This window comes from Cucurbita pepo, unplaced genomic scaffold, assembly GCF_002806865.2.
Source record: "Cucurbita pepo subsp. pepo cultivar mu-cu-16 unplaced genomic scaffold, ASM280686v2 Cp4.1_scaffold000170, whole genome shotgun sequence".
NCBI classification, from domain to species: Eukaryota; Viridiplantae; Streptophyta; class Magnoliopsida; order Cucurbitales; family Cucurbitaceae; genus Cucurbita; species Cucurbita pepo.
This window is the reverse complement of record NW_019646447.1, coordinates 85141-100740: the sequence shown is the minus strand read 5'-3', so window position 1 is coordinate 100740 and position 15600 is coordinate 85141. Positions and strand designations below refer to the sequence as shown.

The 15600-nt window shown below is 38.0% G+C and overlaps 1 protein-coding gene across 1 annotated transcript; it reads left to right on the top strand.

Moving 5' to 3' along the window:
- Window positions 1–14106: 14106 nt before the first annotated feature.
- Window positions 14107–15600, top strand: LOC111784198 (probable O-methyltransferase 3). Its single transcript, XM_023664982.1, has 2 exons — window positions 14107–14876; window positions 14958–15600. The coding sequence occupies exons 1-2, from the start codon at window positions 14115–14117 to the stop codon at window positions 15255–15257; spliced, it is 1062 nt and encodes a 353-aa protein (XP_023520750.1). The 5' UTR covers window positions 14107–14114; the 3' UTR covers window positions 15258–15600.

Sequence of the window (15600 nt, the reverse complement as noted above, 5' to 3'; positions counted from 1 at the left end):
GTGATACTGTTCCCTAAAACAACTACCACATGTAAACTTTTAGTTTAAAAGTACTAAACCCTCTGTCAGGTGGATATTACCACCTATTTTCAGTGAGGCTAGATAAATATCAATCCACACCCTTCTCTTAACTCCAATGAATTTGTCTCTTCTCTTCTTTGTTTATATCGTGATAGTATTAATATTAAACCACTCAAATTTACTTCATCGATTGTGTCCATCCTCATAGAATTAGAAGTGACTCTTAATTTAGATTGGTGATGACCTTGAGCATTATCCATGACATCATCATAAAAATTTCGAAAATTAAAATGATATGTAATTCAATTTGTAACGAGTACCACAATTATGAATATCAACTTATTAATTTTGTCAACTGAGTCGCAATATTTGTCATACTTAATTTTCATATTTGAACTTGTTGTACTTGAACAAGTACTCATATTTGTACTCTAACCCGAAAGTTCATAAAAATAAGAATTAGAAGTTACATGTAAACAACTTCTTGTCATTATAGTGACATCATAGAAGACCTTAAAAACTTTAGAAACACTGCAACATTTTTTCAATCATTAATTGTTAGTGAACCTATTATTTTATTTCCATGAACCCCTTATTTGAAATACTCAACATAATATAATTCATCTTCTTCTAACTCTTCAAGGTTTTTTTTAAAATTTTAAGACATGNTTTTTTTTTAAATTTTAAGACATGATCAAACATGTGAAATTCCATCTAGTTGCCACATCTAAACAAAATGCTTTACATTCAATTTTTTCTTGTTCAACACGATTTTTAAATTTTATCAATCTCTTGGGGATGATCAAACATAAGTCATTGCATGGCAAAAACTAGAAAGGTAGTCATGCATTTCTTTAAGCCCTCATTCACAATCAAATTAATTAGGTGGGCACAACACCTAATGTGTAATATTTCTCCATTTAAGACAAATGAATTCTAACTTCTAAGCCTTCTTATAATATACAAAATATCATCATTGGAACTTGCATTATATCAACTATAATATAGAAAACTTTATCGATACCCCATTCCAATAAACAACTCACAATAATCTCGTCAATCGTCTCTCCCTTATAGTTAGCAACTTGACAAAAGTTGAGAATTCTTTTAAACAAATTTTATTTGGAATCAATAAAGTGTTCAGTAGTTAATGTTTTGCATCGAATTCCAGGTATCAATGGTAAAACAACCCTCTTAAAATGACTGATCAAAAAATATTTTACTTTTTTTTCTTCAGAATAGGGTTGAAATATACCTCTACCAATGGTTACTCTTGAGAGAGGGTCAAACCTAGGACATTTACTCTTGCAAGAAGGTCAAATGTAGGACATGCACCAAGAGGGTCAAACCTAGGACATTTACTCTTGCAAGAAGGTCAAATGTAGGACATGCACTAATTGTAACGATTCAGATTTTCCATTTTTGCCTTATTTGGTTAAGATTTTATTTTTATTTTTGTAAATGACAAGATATTCCATTTTTGCCTTATTTGCTTAAGATTTTATTTTTATTTCTATAGAGACAAGATATTATGTTATGCATTTATTCCTGGTCGAGAAGGTGCAATTTTAAACGAGGAAGTTATTAGAAATGGTAATGGTTGGGTTTCTAGAATAAAATAAAATCAAATAAAAATAGAATAAATAATTAAATGTAATCTCCACCTAAATCAAGGGATTCCTGCCAGACTTTTATTGTCTAATAGAAACATTTCTATTTCTCTCAATTTCCTTATCCTAGTATGCCTTGTTGGGAAATGTCTTGATATTAGTTTTATATTCCTATGCCCAACCTTTTACATCCCTTGAAAAGGATTCTCTCCAAACTTTCCTCCGGAACGTTGGGTTGCTCTTCGGAGGAAGAATCGAGTAGAAGTAAGGCATTGATGTTGGGATCATTGTGTCAAAGAAGGTTGACTGTCGGAAATCGGTGTTGAGGACGTTGTGGGATTGTCGGCGCGTCGCTGGAATTGGAGAGGCGGAAACTAGAGTTTCGTCGCTTGTCGGGTAAGGAAGGCAAGGTTTTTGGAATAGGGTCGAGCTGCAGACGCAGCTTCGCACGCGTACACAGTGCGGGTCGGCTCGCACGTGTACGAAATTGGCTCTGTTCCATCAATTCCCGCAGCTCAACTTGGCGGCTTAGTTGGCCGGCTCAGCAACTAGGCTTAGCGGCAAGGTATCACTATAATATATCGATTCCAAGGTTTTTGGCCCCTCTGAAGCTATATCTGCCCTTAGTTTTACCATCCGATGTCAGTATAGTTCCTACACGTTAAAGACAGATTAGGTCGGGGGTTTATTTTGATAAATAGCATGAGGTTTAGCTGGGGTATATTATGAAAGGTTCTAAGTATTTATGTGGTTATCATAGGACGTACTTAACAGCTTGGATTAGCTCGTTGTGAGTGACTTCAACCAAGACCATCGAGGTAAGTGATCTTACTGTTGGAGTTAGTTTACTACGTGTTGTATGATGGTGCGTGCCCTATGGCCCCCTGCATGCACCATATTTATGTGATATGATTATGTGATGTATAGATTGTGTTGACGGTAGATTGTGTATGTTATGTGATGTATGAATTATGTTGACTGTTGACTGTTCATGACATATAATACTAACATCTCATTCATAACTTCACATAACATAAACAGTCAACAGTCAACATAATTCATATATCACATAACATACATAATCTACGGTCAACACAATCTATACATCACATAATCATATCACATAAATATGGTGCATGCAGGGGCCACAAGGTACGCACCATCATACAAGACGTAGTAAACTAACTCCAACAGTAAGGTTACTTACCTCGATGGTCTTGGTTGAAGTCACTCACAACGAGCTAATCCCAGCTCTTAAGTACGTCATATGATAACCACATAAAAACTTAGAACCTTTCATAACATACCCTAGCTAAACCTCATGCTATTTATCAAAATAAACCCCCGACCTAATCTGTCTTTAACGTTTAGGAACTATACTGACCTCAGATGGTAAAACTAAGAGCAGAAACAGCTTCAGAGGGGCCAAAAACCTTGGAATCGATATATTATAGTGATACCTTGCCGCTGAGCCTAGTTGCCGAGCCGGCCAACTAAGCCGCCAAGTCGAGCTACGGGAATTGACGGAACCGAGCCAATTTCGTACACGTGCGAGCTGACCCGCACTGTGTATGCGTGCGAAGCTGCCGAAGCTGCTGGGTGTGCGTCTGCAGCTCGACCCTATTCCAAAAACCTTGCCTTCCTTACCCGACAAGCGACGAAACTCTAGTGTCCGCCTCCCCAATTCCAGCGGCGCGCCGACAATCCCACAACGTCCTCAACACCGATTTCCGACGGTCAACCTTCTTTGACACAATGATCCCAACATCAATGCCTTAACTTCTACTCGATTCTTCCTCCGAAGAGCAACCCCAACGTTCCGGAGGAAAGTTTGGAGAGAATCCTTTTCAAGAGAGGTAAAAGGTTGGGCATAGGAATATAAAACTAATCTCAAGACATTTCCCAATAAGGCATACTAGTGTTTTAGGATAAGGAAATTGAGAGAAATAGGAATATTTTTATTAGGCAATAAAAGTCTCGCAGGAAATCCGGAAGATTACATTTAATTATTTATTCTATTTTTATTTGATTTTATTTTATTCCAGAAACCAAAACCGTTACAATTTCTAATAACTTCCTCGTTTAAAATTGCACCTTTTCGATTGGAATAAATGCATAACATAATATCTTGTCATTTAGAGAAATAAAAATAAAATCTTAACCAAATAAGGCAAAAATGGAAAATCAGAATAGTTACACTAATACAAGATAATTTGAACCCCTTGTTCTCTACAAGTTTAAATGGCAACTTATCCTTAATTATATCTTGACACATGCTGCTCTAATTTTATTTGATCAAATAATGAAGTAACAATATTACTACCGATAACGAATTCGGTGCCAGAATTCTTGTTTCAACATTGCAGTTACCCTTCCCGACCCCCATGCTACTCCAAACAACCTTACAAACCTCCTGCCATTGTCCCAGAAGCCTACCTGCAAGGAAAAAAGAAGGAACGAGATTGAACAAGAAAGAGAGAGAAAGGACCGAAAGTTTCCGGTGAAACGAACCTCAAGAAACTCGACATCAAAACATCCATCCCACACTGCGAAAGAGACCACCGATGACTGCATGTATGCAGAAGGTAAGTTTCTATTGAATAAACATTAAATGTTATTTATTAAATGTTATTTTTTAATGGATTCTAAATTTAAAAGTTAGTGGTGAAGTGAACGACCAAGAGTCTTGAGGATGAAAGGACAAGAGTCGTAGGAAATAATGGCTTTTTTATAGCTCAGTAAATAGTGGCGTTTTTATGGCTATAATTAGTTTTTACTATTTTAGTTTTAGATGCTTATAAATAGATTGTTCCTCCCTTGCCAAGAAGCGGAGAAAAATGAAAAAAATAGAGAAATAATAGAAGAGTGTTTTTTTGAGATTTTTTTGTCACTCCACTCTCAAAAAAAGAAAAATAGTGTGACTGAGATTTTTTTTACAAATTGGTACTAGAGCCAATGTCAAATGTGACGGGTCAAATGCCGCTACCCCGACTAACAAAGACAAACTACGAGAATTGGAGCATTCAAATGAAAGCTCTTCTCGGTTCTCAAGATGCATGGGAGGTGGTCAAAAAAGGTTTCAAAGAACCAAAAGATACCACAGGTTATACGGCGGTACAAAACAAGACATTGAAAGAGATGCGATCAAAGAATAAGATATACATGTTGTTCCGAGCCGTTGACGAGTCAGGCTTGAGAAGATTGCCAGTGCAAGTACTTCAAAAGAAGTGTGGGACATTTTAGAAAAATTGTTCAAAGGAGCTGACCGAGTCAAGCAAGTGCGTCTCCAAACTCTTCGTGGCGAGTTGGAGAGCATAAAGATGAAGGAGTCGGAAAGTGTATCTGACTACAACACGCGTGTACAGACTGTGGAAAACCAACTCGACCGAAACAGAGAAATGTTAACCGAGACGCGAGTTGTGGAAAAGATTTTGAGATCATTAACCAACAACTTTNAAACTCTTCGTGGCGAGTTGGAGAGCATGAAGATGAAGGAGTCGGAAAGTGTATCTGACTACAACACGCGTGTACAAACTGTGGTAAACCAACTCGACCGAAACAGAGAAATGTTAACCGAGACGCGAGTTGTGGAAAAGATTTTGAGATCATTAACCAACAACTTTGAGAACGTTGAATGCGTGATAGAAGAGTCAAAGGACCTAGCAATGTTCATGGTCGACGAGCTCGCCGGTTCTCTCGAGGTACACGAGCAACGTATGANAACTTTGAGAACGTTGAATGCGTGATAGAAGAGTCAAAGGACCTAGCGACGTTCATGGTCGACGAGCTCGCCGGTTCTCTCGAGGTACACGAGCAACGTATGTAGAAGAAGGAGGAAACACTCGATCAAGTACTTCAAACAAGGCGTCAATCAAAGATGAAAAGGTACTTTATTCTCAAAATCTTCAAGGTAGAGGTCGTGGCCGTGGAAGTCGTGGAAATGGTTGCGGTGGTCAAGGCAACAGTCATGAAGGATACTATAAGGAAAAAGGATAGTCGAGCCAAGCAAATTGGCGTGGAAGAGGACGCGGTGAGGAAGAGACGANAAATTTTCAAGGTAGAGGTCGTGGCCGTGGAAGTCGTGGAAATAGTTGCGGTGGTCAAGGCAGCAGTCATGAAGGATACTATAAGGAAAAGGGATAGTCGAGCCAAGCAAATTGGCGTGGAAGAGGACGCGGTCGAGGAAGAGACGACCGATAAAATTATTCCAACATTGAGTGCTACAAATGTCACAAATTTGGTCACTATGCGAATGATTGTAACTCCGACAAATGTTATAATTGTGGTAAAGTGGGGCATTTTGTAGAAGATTGTCGAGCCGATAAAAAGGTGGAAGGAACAAGCAACCTAGCTGATCGCTTGTGGATGTATATATTAAAATGATGTAAAATTCACAAGAATAAGTGCAAGTATACACTATCACAAGTAGCAAGTAATAAGTAAATTATCGATTCCATAGATAACCTATCTTTTTGGTTAATTTTATCTTTTGGGTAACATTCAAATGGGTGTTGGTGATTTTGACTAATTAAACAAAACTAAAGCAGAGTACCACTGCGGTCGAAAAATAGAAAATGATGAGAAAATCAACTACAATGAGGAAGGTTCACANAAATAGAAAATGATGAGAAAATCAACTACAATGAGGAAGGTTCGTAAATAGATAAGTTGTTGAGTTTTGTGGTAGATTTTAGTTCTTTTTAATAGATTCTCAAGTCCACTTCCGAGGGTCATGCATGGTGATTATTTCCATAATCGTTTGTAATTTCTATTAACAAGGCTTTAGGAGAAAAATTATTCCTAACCTTCTATTACCCTTCAAGTCCCCTTGCAATGAAACTAGAGTTTTAAAGAGGATTTCATNGTAAAGTAGCTAATTAAACATACATGTAAATCATTAACAACAACTCTTTAATAAACTAAAATCATACCGTCAACATACTTAAACTATATAAAACTCTCTCACCTCCCCTATAAAGTTTAGCTCTCCATACAAACTGAATTAAACAGAGGAATCCACATCTCAATCATGTAAAATTGATGGAATAAGAAAAGAGAATATGGAAAAGAGAGTTATCCCACTTTGTTGTCGTTCGTCAATGGAAGTTCCCTTCGCTTGAGCTCTCATGCCAATCTCTTTGCCCTAATCAATCCTTGTTGGTCTCATTTTTCTTCTACTGTCAACAACGGCTGGATTAGGGTTCTCTTGATATGAACCAAGAGACATCAATCATACAATATACTTCAATGAAGATGTGAAGAAAAAGTTGTCAAAATTATCAAAAGATGTTTCAATTCATGCCACATTGAAGAAGAATGAAGTTTAATTGTTATAAATTTTGGGTGGGTTACAATTTAAAGTAATTTAGAGTTATTGTATTTTAAGACTTCTTATTTTCTTTAGGTTACAATTACCGGCTAATTATGGCCATTATATGAATGTTACAACTCTTGGAATGCCTTAATAGTTTCATTTTTTTAGGCTATATAAAGCCATGTATGTTGGATTTGTAAGGAGACTTGAAAAACATTATTAAAGAAGCATTTGTGCTCTTTTTTAGCCTATGGCTAAGTTTCTTTGCAATTCTATGTAGTTTAGGTTGCATGTAGAATCATTCAAGCTAGACATGATCGATCTTGCTTGTGGAGTGATTCGAATCTCAAACAATGTTCTTGCCTTGAGACATTCGATCAACAAAGTAATCCGAATCTTATTCCCCTTGTATTGATTCCTTATCTTATCATCTCTTCTTCTCTGATTTCACAGCAGTTCACTGTAGTAGAGACTGCTGCTGTCTAATCCGTTTTTCTCTCAAAGTGTGGATCCCCCCCTATTTTAGATATCCTTTTCCTTTTATAATTCCTGTTTCTTCTCATTTAGGGATGAGAAAGGGTAAAATCGTCCACTTAGGATGTTTCTAATTTGGTAGTCAATGATCCACGTTGACTGTTGATGTGGATTAAAATTTCCAGGTCATCCCTGAAAAGTTTGCTTTCTGAATTGCTTCAACATCAGGGTCAACAATTTATTTCCAGATTTGTAAGTAGTGTTGTTTCCAGATGTGCTACAACATCATGGTTTAGCATAAATGTTCTAAAATTTTACTAAATAACTCAGTTAAGTGTACAATTAAGCTCAATTTATGCAAATTGATCTTCTTTTCATATTAAACCACAATTGACTATTTCATATATACTAATTAGAATAAGTGGAGCAATTAATGAGAAAATGGTGAGTATAAGTGCAAAATTAACTATAAAAATACTTGATATAACTCTACTTTTGGAGAGTTATCACTAGCCTTGGAAGACGTACAAATGAAGGTCTTCTCTTGATGGCTCAAAATGAAGACAACATCAACAACGACACTTTGTGGTACTTCGACTCGGGAGCAAGCAACCATATGTGTGGTCACGAGTACCTATTCAAAGAGATGCAAAAGATTGAAGATGGTCATGTGTTATTTGAAGATGCTTCAAAGGTGGAGGTCAAAGGCCGAGGTACGGTACATTACTTGCAAAAGGATGGCTTAATAGGGTCAATCCAAGATGTTTATTACGTACCAGACCTCAAGACCAACATATTGAGTATGGGGTAACTCACATAGAAAGGTTACTCGATATTCTTAAAAGATCGGCTACTACATTTGAAGGACAAGCAAGGGCGTCTGGTTGCTCGAGTCGAGATAGGAAGAGATCGAATGTCCAAACTGAATTAAAGAAGCATATGAGAAACATGTTTGCGTGTCGATGTAGAAGACAAGGCATCACTGTGGCATCTCCGCTTTGGCCATCTACATCATGGCGACCTAAAAGAGTAAGTGAAGAAGAATATGGTGCACGAGCTATCCAACATGGACTATAAAGGAAAATTTTGTGAAGAATGCACGTGCTCAGCAACCATGCGAGAACCTCATTTCAAAAGAAGGCTGAATTTTGGGCTAAACAACCTCTCGAGTTGATTCATACAGATATATGTGGACCAATTACCCCCGAGTCTTTCAGCGGTAAAAGGTATTTCATTTCCTTTATCAATGATTACTCACGAAAAACTTGTTTATTTTCTAAAAGAAAAACCGAGGCATTTGAGGTGTTCAAAAAGTTCAAAATGATGGTGGAAAAGGCAACTGGTAGACACACCAAAGCTATACGATCCGATAGAGGTGGCGAGTATACTTCGATGACTTTCATGGAGTATTACGAGGAGCAAGGCAAAAGGCGATTTCTAACCGCATCGTACACTCAACAAAATGGTGTGACCGAGAGAAAAAATCGGACCATTCTCGACATGGTTCAGTCAATGCTCAAGAGCAAAAGGATGCCAAAGGAATTTTGGGCAGAAGCCGTGCAATGCGCCATCTATGTGCAAAATCGATGTCCACATGCGAAGTTAGATGATCAAACACCACAAGAAGCGTAGAGCGGACAAAAGCCTACAACTTATCATCTCAAAGTGTTCAGTAGTGTGGCTTATGCTCACGTACCGGATCAACGAAGAACGAAGCTCGAAGACAAAAGCAAAAGATATATTTTTATTGGGTATGATGAGAAGACAAAATGATACAAGCTACTTAACCCGATAAGGAAGAAGGTGATGGTGAGTCGTGATGTGCGAGTAAATGAAGCAAGTGAATGGGACTGGAACAATTCGATGGAAGTTAATATTAAAGTTGGAGAATCATCGGTCGTTGCACCAACAAGTATACCAACAAACTCAGGAATTTTCGATGATGAATATGAACCACGACAACCCAAAATGCGAAATTTGCAAGATTTGTATGATTCAACAAATGAGGTACACCTTGTGTGGCTTCTGCTAGATGCTGAAAATATCAGCTTTGAAGAGGCGGTACGAGACAAGAAGTGGCAAACTACCATGGATGAGGAGATTAAAGCGATTTATAGCAATAATACATGGGAGTTAACAGAATTATCGGAAGGAAGCCAGCCCATTGGTGTGAAGTGGGTGTTCAAGAAAAAGATGAATGCTCAAGGCATGATAGAGCGGTACAAAGTGCGACTTGTTGTGAAGGTATACAAGCAAAAGGCGGGAATCGACTATGATGAAGTGATTGCTCCCGTTGCAAGAATGGAGACAATCCGATTGCTCATTTCCCAAGCAGCTCAATTCAAATGGCCGATTTTCAAATGGATGTCAAGTCAGCATTCTTGAATGGTGTGCTTGAAGAAGAAGTCTACATCGAACAACCACCCGGGTACATGAAAATTGGAGAAGAGAAGAAGGTATTAAATTTGAAGAAGGCGTTTTAAGGGTTGAAGCAAGCACCGCGAGCATGGAATACTCGTATCGATACATATTTCAAGGAAAATGGGTACAAGCAATGTCCCCACGAGCATGCACTTTACACAAAGAAGAATGGAGGTAATGTGATATTTGTTGCTATTTATGTTGATGACCTCATTTTTTTGGGTAACAATGATGAGATGAAAGAAGAGTTTTAGGGCACAATGACACGAGAATTGAGATGACAGATTTGGACTTGTTGAAGTTTTTCCTTGGTTTGGAGGTTAAACAAGGAGAGACGTGTATTTTTATATCACAGGAAACATATGCAAAAGAGATTTTGAAGAAGTACAAGATGGAAAATTGCAACCCGGTATCAAAACCAATGAAACCAGGTTTAAAACTCTCAAAGTACGATGAAGGAGAACGAGTAGATGGAAATAGGTACCGAAGTTTGGTTGAAAGCCTTCGCTATCTTACATGCACAAGGTCATATCTTTCATAAAGTGTTGGCATTATAAGTCGGTTCATGGAGGAGCTGATTTATTCTCATTAGAAGGCGTTGAAGCGAGTTCTATGGTACATCCAAGGAACAGTGTCACTTGGGTTATTCTACTCGAAAGTAGAAGATTACAAGTTGGTTGGTTACTCTGACAGCGATTGGTGCGGAGACATAGACGATTGAAAAAGTACATTAGGTTATGTATTCTTTATGGACAACACAACATTTACTTGGCTTTCAAAGAAACAATCGAGCGTGATGCTCTCGACGTGTGAAGCTGAATATGTGGCAGCATCTTGATGTGTATGTCACGCGATATGGCTTAGAAATGTGTTAAGCAAGATGGAGCTAAAGCAACTAGGTGCAACAGTGATTCAAGTTGACAACTAATTAGCAATTGAGTTGGCAAAGAACCCACTGAACCATGAAAAAGCAAACACATTGACGTTTGTTTTCACTTTATCCGAGATCCTGTGAAGGAAGAAAGTATGAAATTGCTGCATGTGGCAAGTCAGGATTAAGTTGCAGATATTTTTACAAAACCTCTACTGAAAGTACTTGTTGACAAATACAAGGAGATGATTGGCATGACTGATGGTAGAAGTATTTAAGTTGATGGGGGAGTTTTGTTGAATAAACATGAAATGTTACTCTTTTTAGTGGTTTTAAATTCAAAAGTGAGTGGCAAAGTGAAAGATGAAAGGGCAAGAGTGGTTATAAGGAATTGTGTCGTTTTTATGGCTATAATTAGTTTTTATTATTTTAGTTTTAGTAGATTGTGAATGCTTATAAACAGATAGTTAATTTAAAGTTTTAAAGTGATACAGTGTTTTGTCTCTCCATTCTCGAAAAAGAAAAAATAGTGTGACGGAGATTGGTTTTATAGTTTCCACATCTTAACAATGTCCCTCATGGTCAAAATTGAGATTTGGTTTCAGATTTGTTTGGGTTCTCATAGCTCTGTGTGTTATAGGTGTTTACAATACGAACTACTCCGTAGGAAGTGAAGAGGAAGGGTCAATTGAGACATACAGAAGGAAAGATGATGAGAAGCGGTCTATCGAAGTGTCGTTCTCAAAGAGAGAAAAATGCTAGAAAATCGAGAGTAATTCGGGTGAGGAAGATGAGATCCGACGGATCCGGACCTAGGTCGATCACAACCCACAACCCAACCTTCAGCCATGACCCGTCAGCTCTCCAACCCAAACCTGCAGCCAACATCCACTACCCGCATGCCTGTAGCCCGAAAGAAACCCACGCCTGAGGCCCAACCTGCTATGGCCCAGTATTCGCATCATCCCATACCGCAGCGGCCGCACCCGTGCCTCGACCCACATCTCGACCCGAAGCAGCCTGCACACGCGTCAGCATCTACTTGTGTCATATGTCACACTTGCAGCAAAACACCTCCTCGGCTTAGTTGGCTTAAACGGTTCTGCGGCTTAAAACTCACCCTTTCAGCTTGGTAAAGGAAAATTAGCCATACCAAGCTGAATTTGACCTTGTTTAAGGTAAATAAGGTCAGTATAAGGGTAAATTTCTCAAATTTAAGTTCAATTGAGTTAATAATTCTTAGATTACTAAGAAAACTAGATTGATATTCTAGTAGGAAATGACAGCGGGCGATAATTCAAAAATTTTTGAGGAACAGGAGCGATCGTGCTCAAATTAGGAAAAATGCGGGCTAAGACCAACCAAGTAAGTGGTCCTATCGTCGTTTGGTTATAATTGTGTGTTGTATGATGACACGTGCTTGTGGCTTCGCACGTGTCATATGCCATTATATGCAAATTATTATGAAACGATGTGTATATGTTACGGTACATTATTGTTATGCTGGATTTGATGAATTGATATGTTTGTGATATGATATGATATGTTGAAGGCATTCTCGAGATATGTTATGTGACTGTTATGATATATGATATGATATTATATGTGCATGATGAGAATGGTACGTCTAGAAGCATCAATATATTATGATATGGCATATGTGTAACATGAATGATATGATATGATTGACATACAAATGACGAATTGGCATGAAATAAGACCTCAATACACGCATGGAAGATATGATAAAAATGATATGGTATGAAGAAAGACGCTAGCAGGGTTGTAGTATATGATAATGAAAATGGAAAAATATTGGGATCTCATGCATTATTGTGTGTTCATGCATCGGGGGATACCTCTTCTCCTTCACAATAGTACAGACACGTACACTATGAGACAGGGAAACGATCATTATGTTTACCATAATGCTGCCATGATGGCTGCAATTCCTAATGGGTGTATGACATCAACAACTACTAGAGAATGCTCACCTGACCAGAAAAGGGTCCAGGAGGTGTGTGAACTGACAGATGTGTCCATACTCGCACGTGTGGACCGTGTGTAGGAAAATTAAGTACACATCCAATTGTCCGTTTAGGATAGCCGCCGTAGGAAAATAGACTATTATAATTGGTCTCACTCATGAAATTGTATGTGATTGCATTTAGCCTCGATAGGGGAGTCGCTTATTGAGTATTTCTTAAAATACTTAAGTTATGTGCCACTCTCATTTTTTAGGTAAAGACAAGGCTCTCCTGTACGACTGATGGTGACATCGCAACTAGGAGACCATGACACATGCTTAAAATAGTTTCGTAATTTGAATTATTAGACTATAGGTTAGTATAGGTTAGTTGCATTTTCATTTACTAGTATATAGGCTAGTGTAGGGCAATTTTACTTTATGTTATTTTCCTTATTTCAATTTGTATTAGTTTGTTTAAAGGCTTTAGATGGGACATGCAAGACCAAAGTCATATTTTTATTATAAAGTTTTCAGTGAAACATTTCCGCAATATATGTATATAGTAGTGACTTTAGGTTGAATAGAAAAATCTAGAGTTATTGCAACTGGTATTAGAGTTCTAAGTTACATATCTTATAGACTAGTCTATAACGTAGGCTTGACATGTTCCATGGTCCAATCATCGATACCCCATCACTGTCAGGTATGCCATGCATAAAATAAGAAAAGAAGAATGTTGTGGTGATATTTATTGTAATTTGCTTTAAGTATTAAATGTTATGTAGCATGAAAATTGATAAGCTATAATTATATCATTTATTGGGGCATGATGCTTGATTTAATTTGGCTATTATATGCTTGCTATATGAATTTTTTTTTTGTTATAATGTAATATGATATACATTGAATCATCTTGGTTTCCAGAACCATACCGCCCAGAAGACATGGAAGAGGAACACAAGGAAAGGGACAACCCCTATTAGAGGTAGAGGAAGAGGTGAGGCTGAAAAGAGTCCACCTTGAGAAGGATGGAGTAATTAGGATGAATTCAATTGAAAGTATTCATATTGGTTTGTGGGGATAATCTTATTTCTCAGAAGCAAGCAGTAGGTGATGTGAAAATCTAGATGGGTATGGTTCGCTCCCCGGTCTAAACCAAAAATTTCCATAGGGGAAAACCCATAATTTAATGTTATAATTAAACTTGACAAAAGAGGGGCTAGTATATTGAATTCCATTCATTGGAGAAGGAAGATTAATAGAGTTTAAATAAAGGATCCTTCATATTAAATAGAAATAAAGCTGAAAAATTAAATTTAACTTTTCTTGTGACGAATATCAAATATTTTTTTTATATAGTTGAGTTATGAAGGAAGTTGAGTCTCTTGTGTGCATATATATTTGGGTTGGCATAGTTAATCGTTGAGGGAAATCATGGGAGAGAAGAACACAGATGAGTTGATTGAAGCTCAAGCCCATATTTGGAACCATACATTCAAATACATCAATTCCATGTCTTTGAAGTGTGTTATTGAATTGGGCGTACCAGATATCATCCATAACCATGGCCAACCCATGACCCTATCAGAATTAGTGGAAGCGCTCCATATTCAACCCTCCAAAGCCCATTGCCTTGGCGTTCTTATGCGCCTCCTCCATCATTCTGGCTTCTTTTCTCAAACTCAACACCAGAATCATCAGCATCAAGAAGTAGTGAAGTATGGTCTTACACCCTCCTCTCGATTTCTCCTCAGCCCCAATATGACGACTTCAACGACGACGACATTACAAGCCTTACCCTTCGTGTTTCTAGCCCTCCATCAAGCCATGATGGCTCCATGGGAAACCATGAGCAGCTGGCTGCGCACTGCAGATGGGTCTGCCTTTGAAACGGTGCATGGGAAGTCAATATGGAATTACATTGCTGATGAGCCTGATCTTAGAAATTTGTTCCATCAATCCGTGGCTTATGATTCTCACCTGATTGGGAGGATCGTGACGAGGCCGGAGTGCCGAGACGTGTTCGAGGGGGTGAAGTCACTGGTCGATGTTGCCGGCGATCGAGGCATTATAGCCAATGCCATAGCGGAAGCATTCCCACACATCACTTGCACTGTGTTGGATCTCCCGCAACAAACCACAAAAGGGTTGAACTTAGCAATACAAATTCCACCAACAGATGCAGTCTTACTCAAGGTATGAAGGTTGTTTCCCTTTCGATTTTAAACCTTAAACATTCCGAAAAAGTACTTAGTTTGGGATTTTGGTGATCATCAGTCAGTTCTACACCAATGCAACGATGAAGAAAGCATACAAATACTGAAGAAATGTAAAGATGCAATTAGTAAGGGCAAAGGTGGGAAAGTGATTATCATAGAGGCAGTGCTGGAAAGGCAGATGGAAGATGAGGAGTCAACTGAAACTGAGCTTTGTGGTAATGCGTTGATGATGGCCACTTTCAACAATACAAAGAGAAATGAGAGAGAATGGAAGGATCTGTTCATGGCAGCTGGTTTTAGTAACTATAAGATAACTACCTTCTTGGGTTTAAGGTCTCTTATTGAGGTCTTCCCTTGAATCTTATCCTTCACAACATCTACTACCAAATCCAATAAATTTTATGCCCTTTTTAGTTAATGTATCCAAGAATAAGAATGATAATCCATCAGATAATAAAAGATTATTATTTTGAGATCAAGATTATAAAATCGGTGCATCTGATTTGATTAGGTATTTCTCTCTCATTTATTCCTCCAATTTTTCACGTGGTTTCCTCCATTTGCTAGTTTCCTCACAATATTTTGACTAAAGCAATGTCCCGGGTAGGTAGTGTATTTAGTTCATGTATCAAGATCCTCACTCGTCACAATATTTTGACTAAAGCGATGTCCCTGGTACGTAGTGTGTTTAGTTCATGTGC

What these genes read in the sequence shown, in the direction of transcription:
- LOC111784198 (XM_023664982.1), top strand. Translation starts at nt 14,115, where the DNA reads ATGGGAGAGAAGAACACAGATGAGTTGATTGAAGCTCAAGCCCATATT. An exon ending in CAGATGCAGTCTTACTCAAG is followed by an intron (nt 14,877 to 14,957) that starts GTATGAAGGTTG and finishes GGTGATCATCAG; the next exon opens with TCAGTTCTACACCAATGCAA.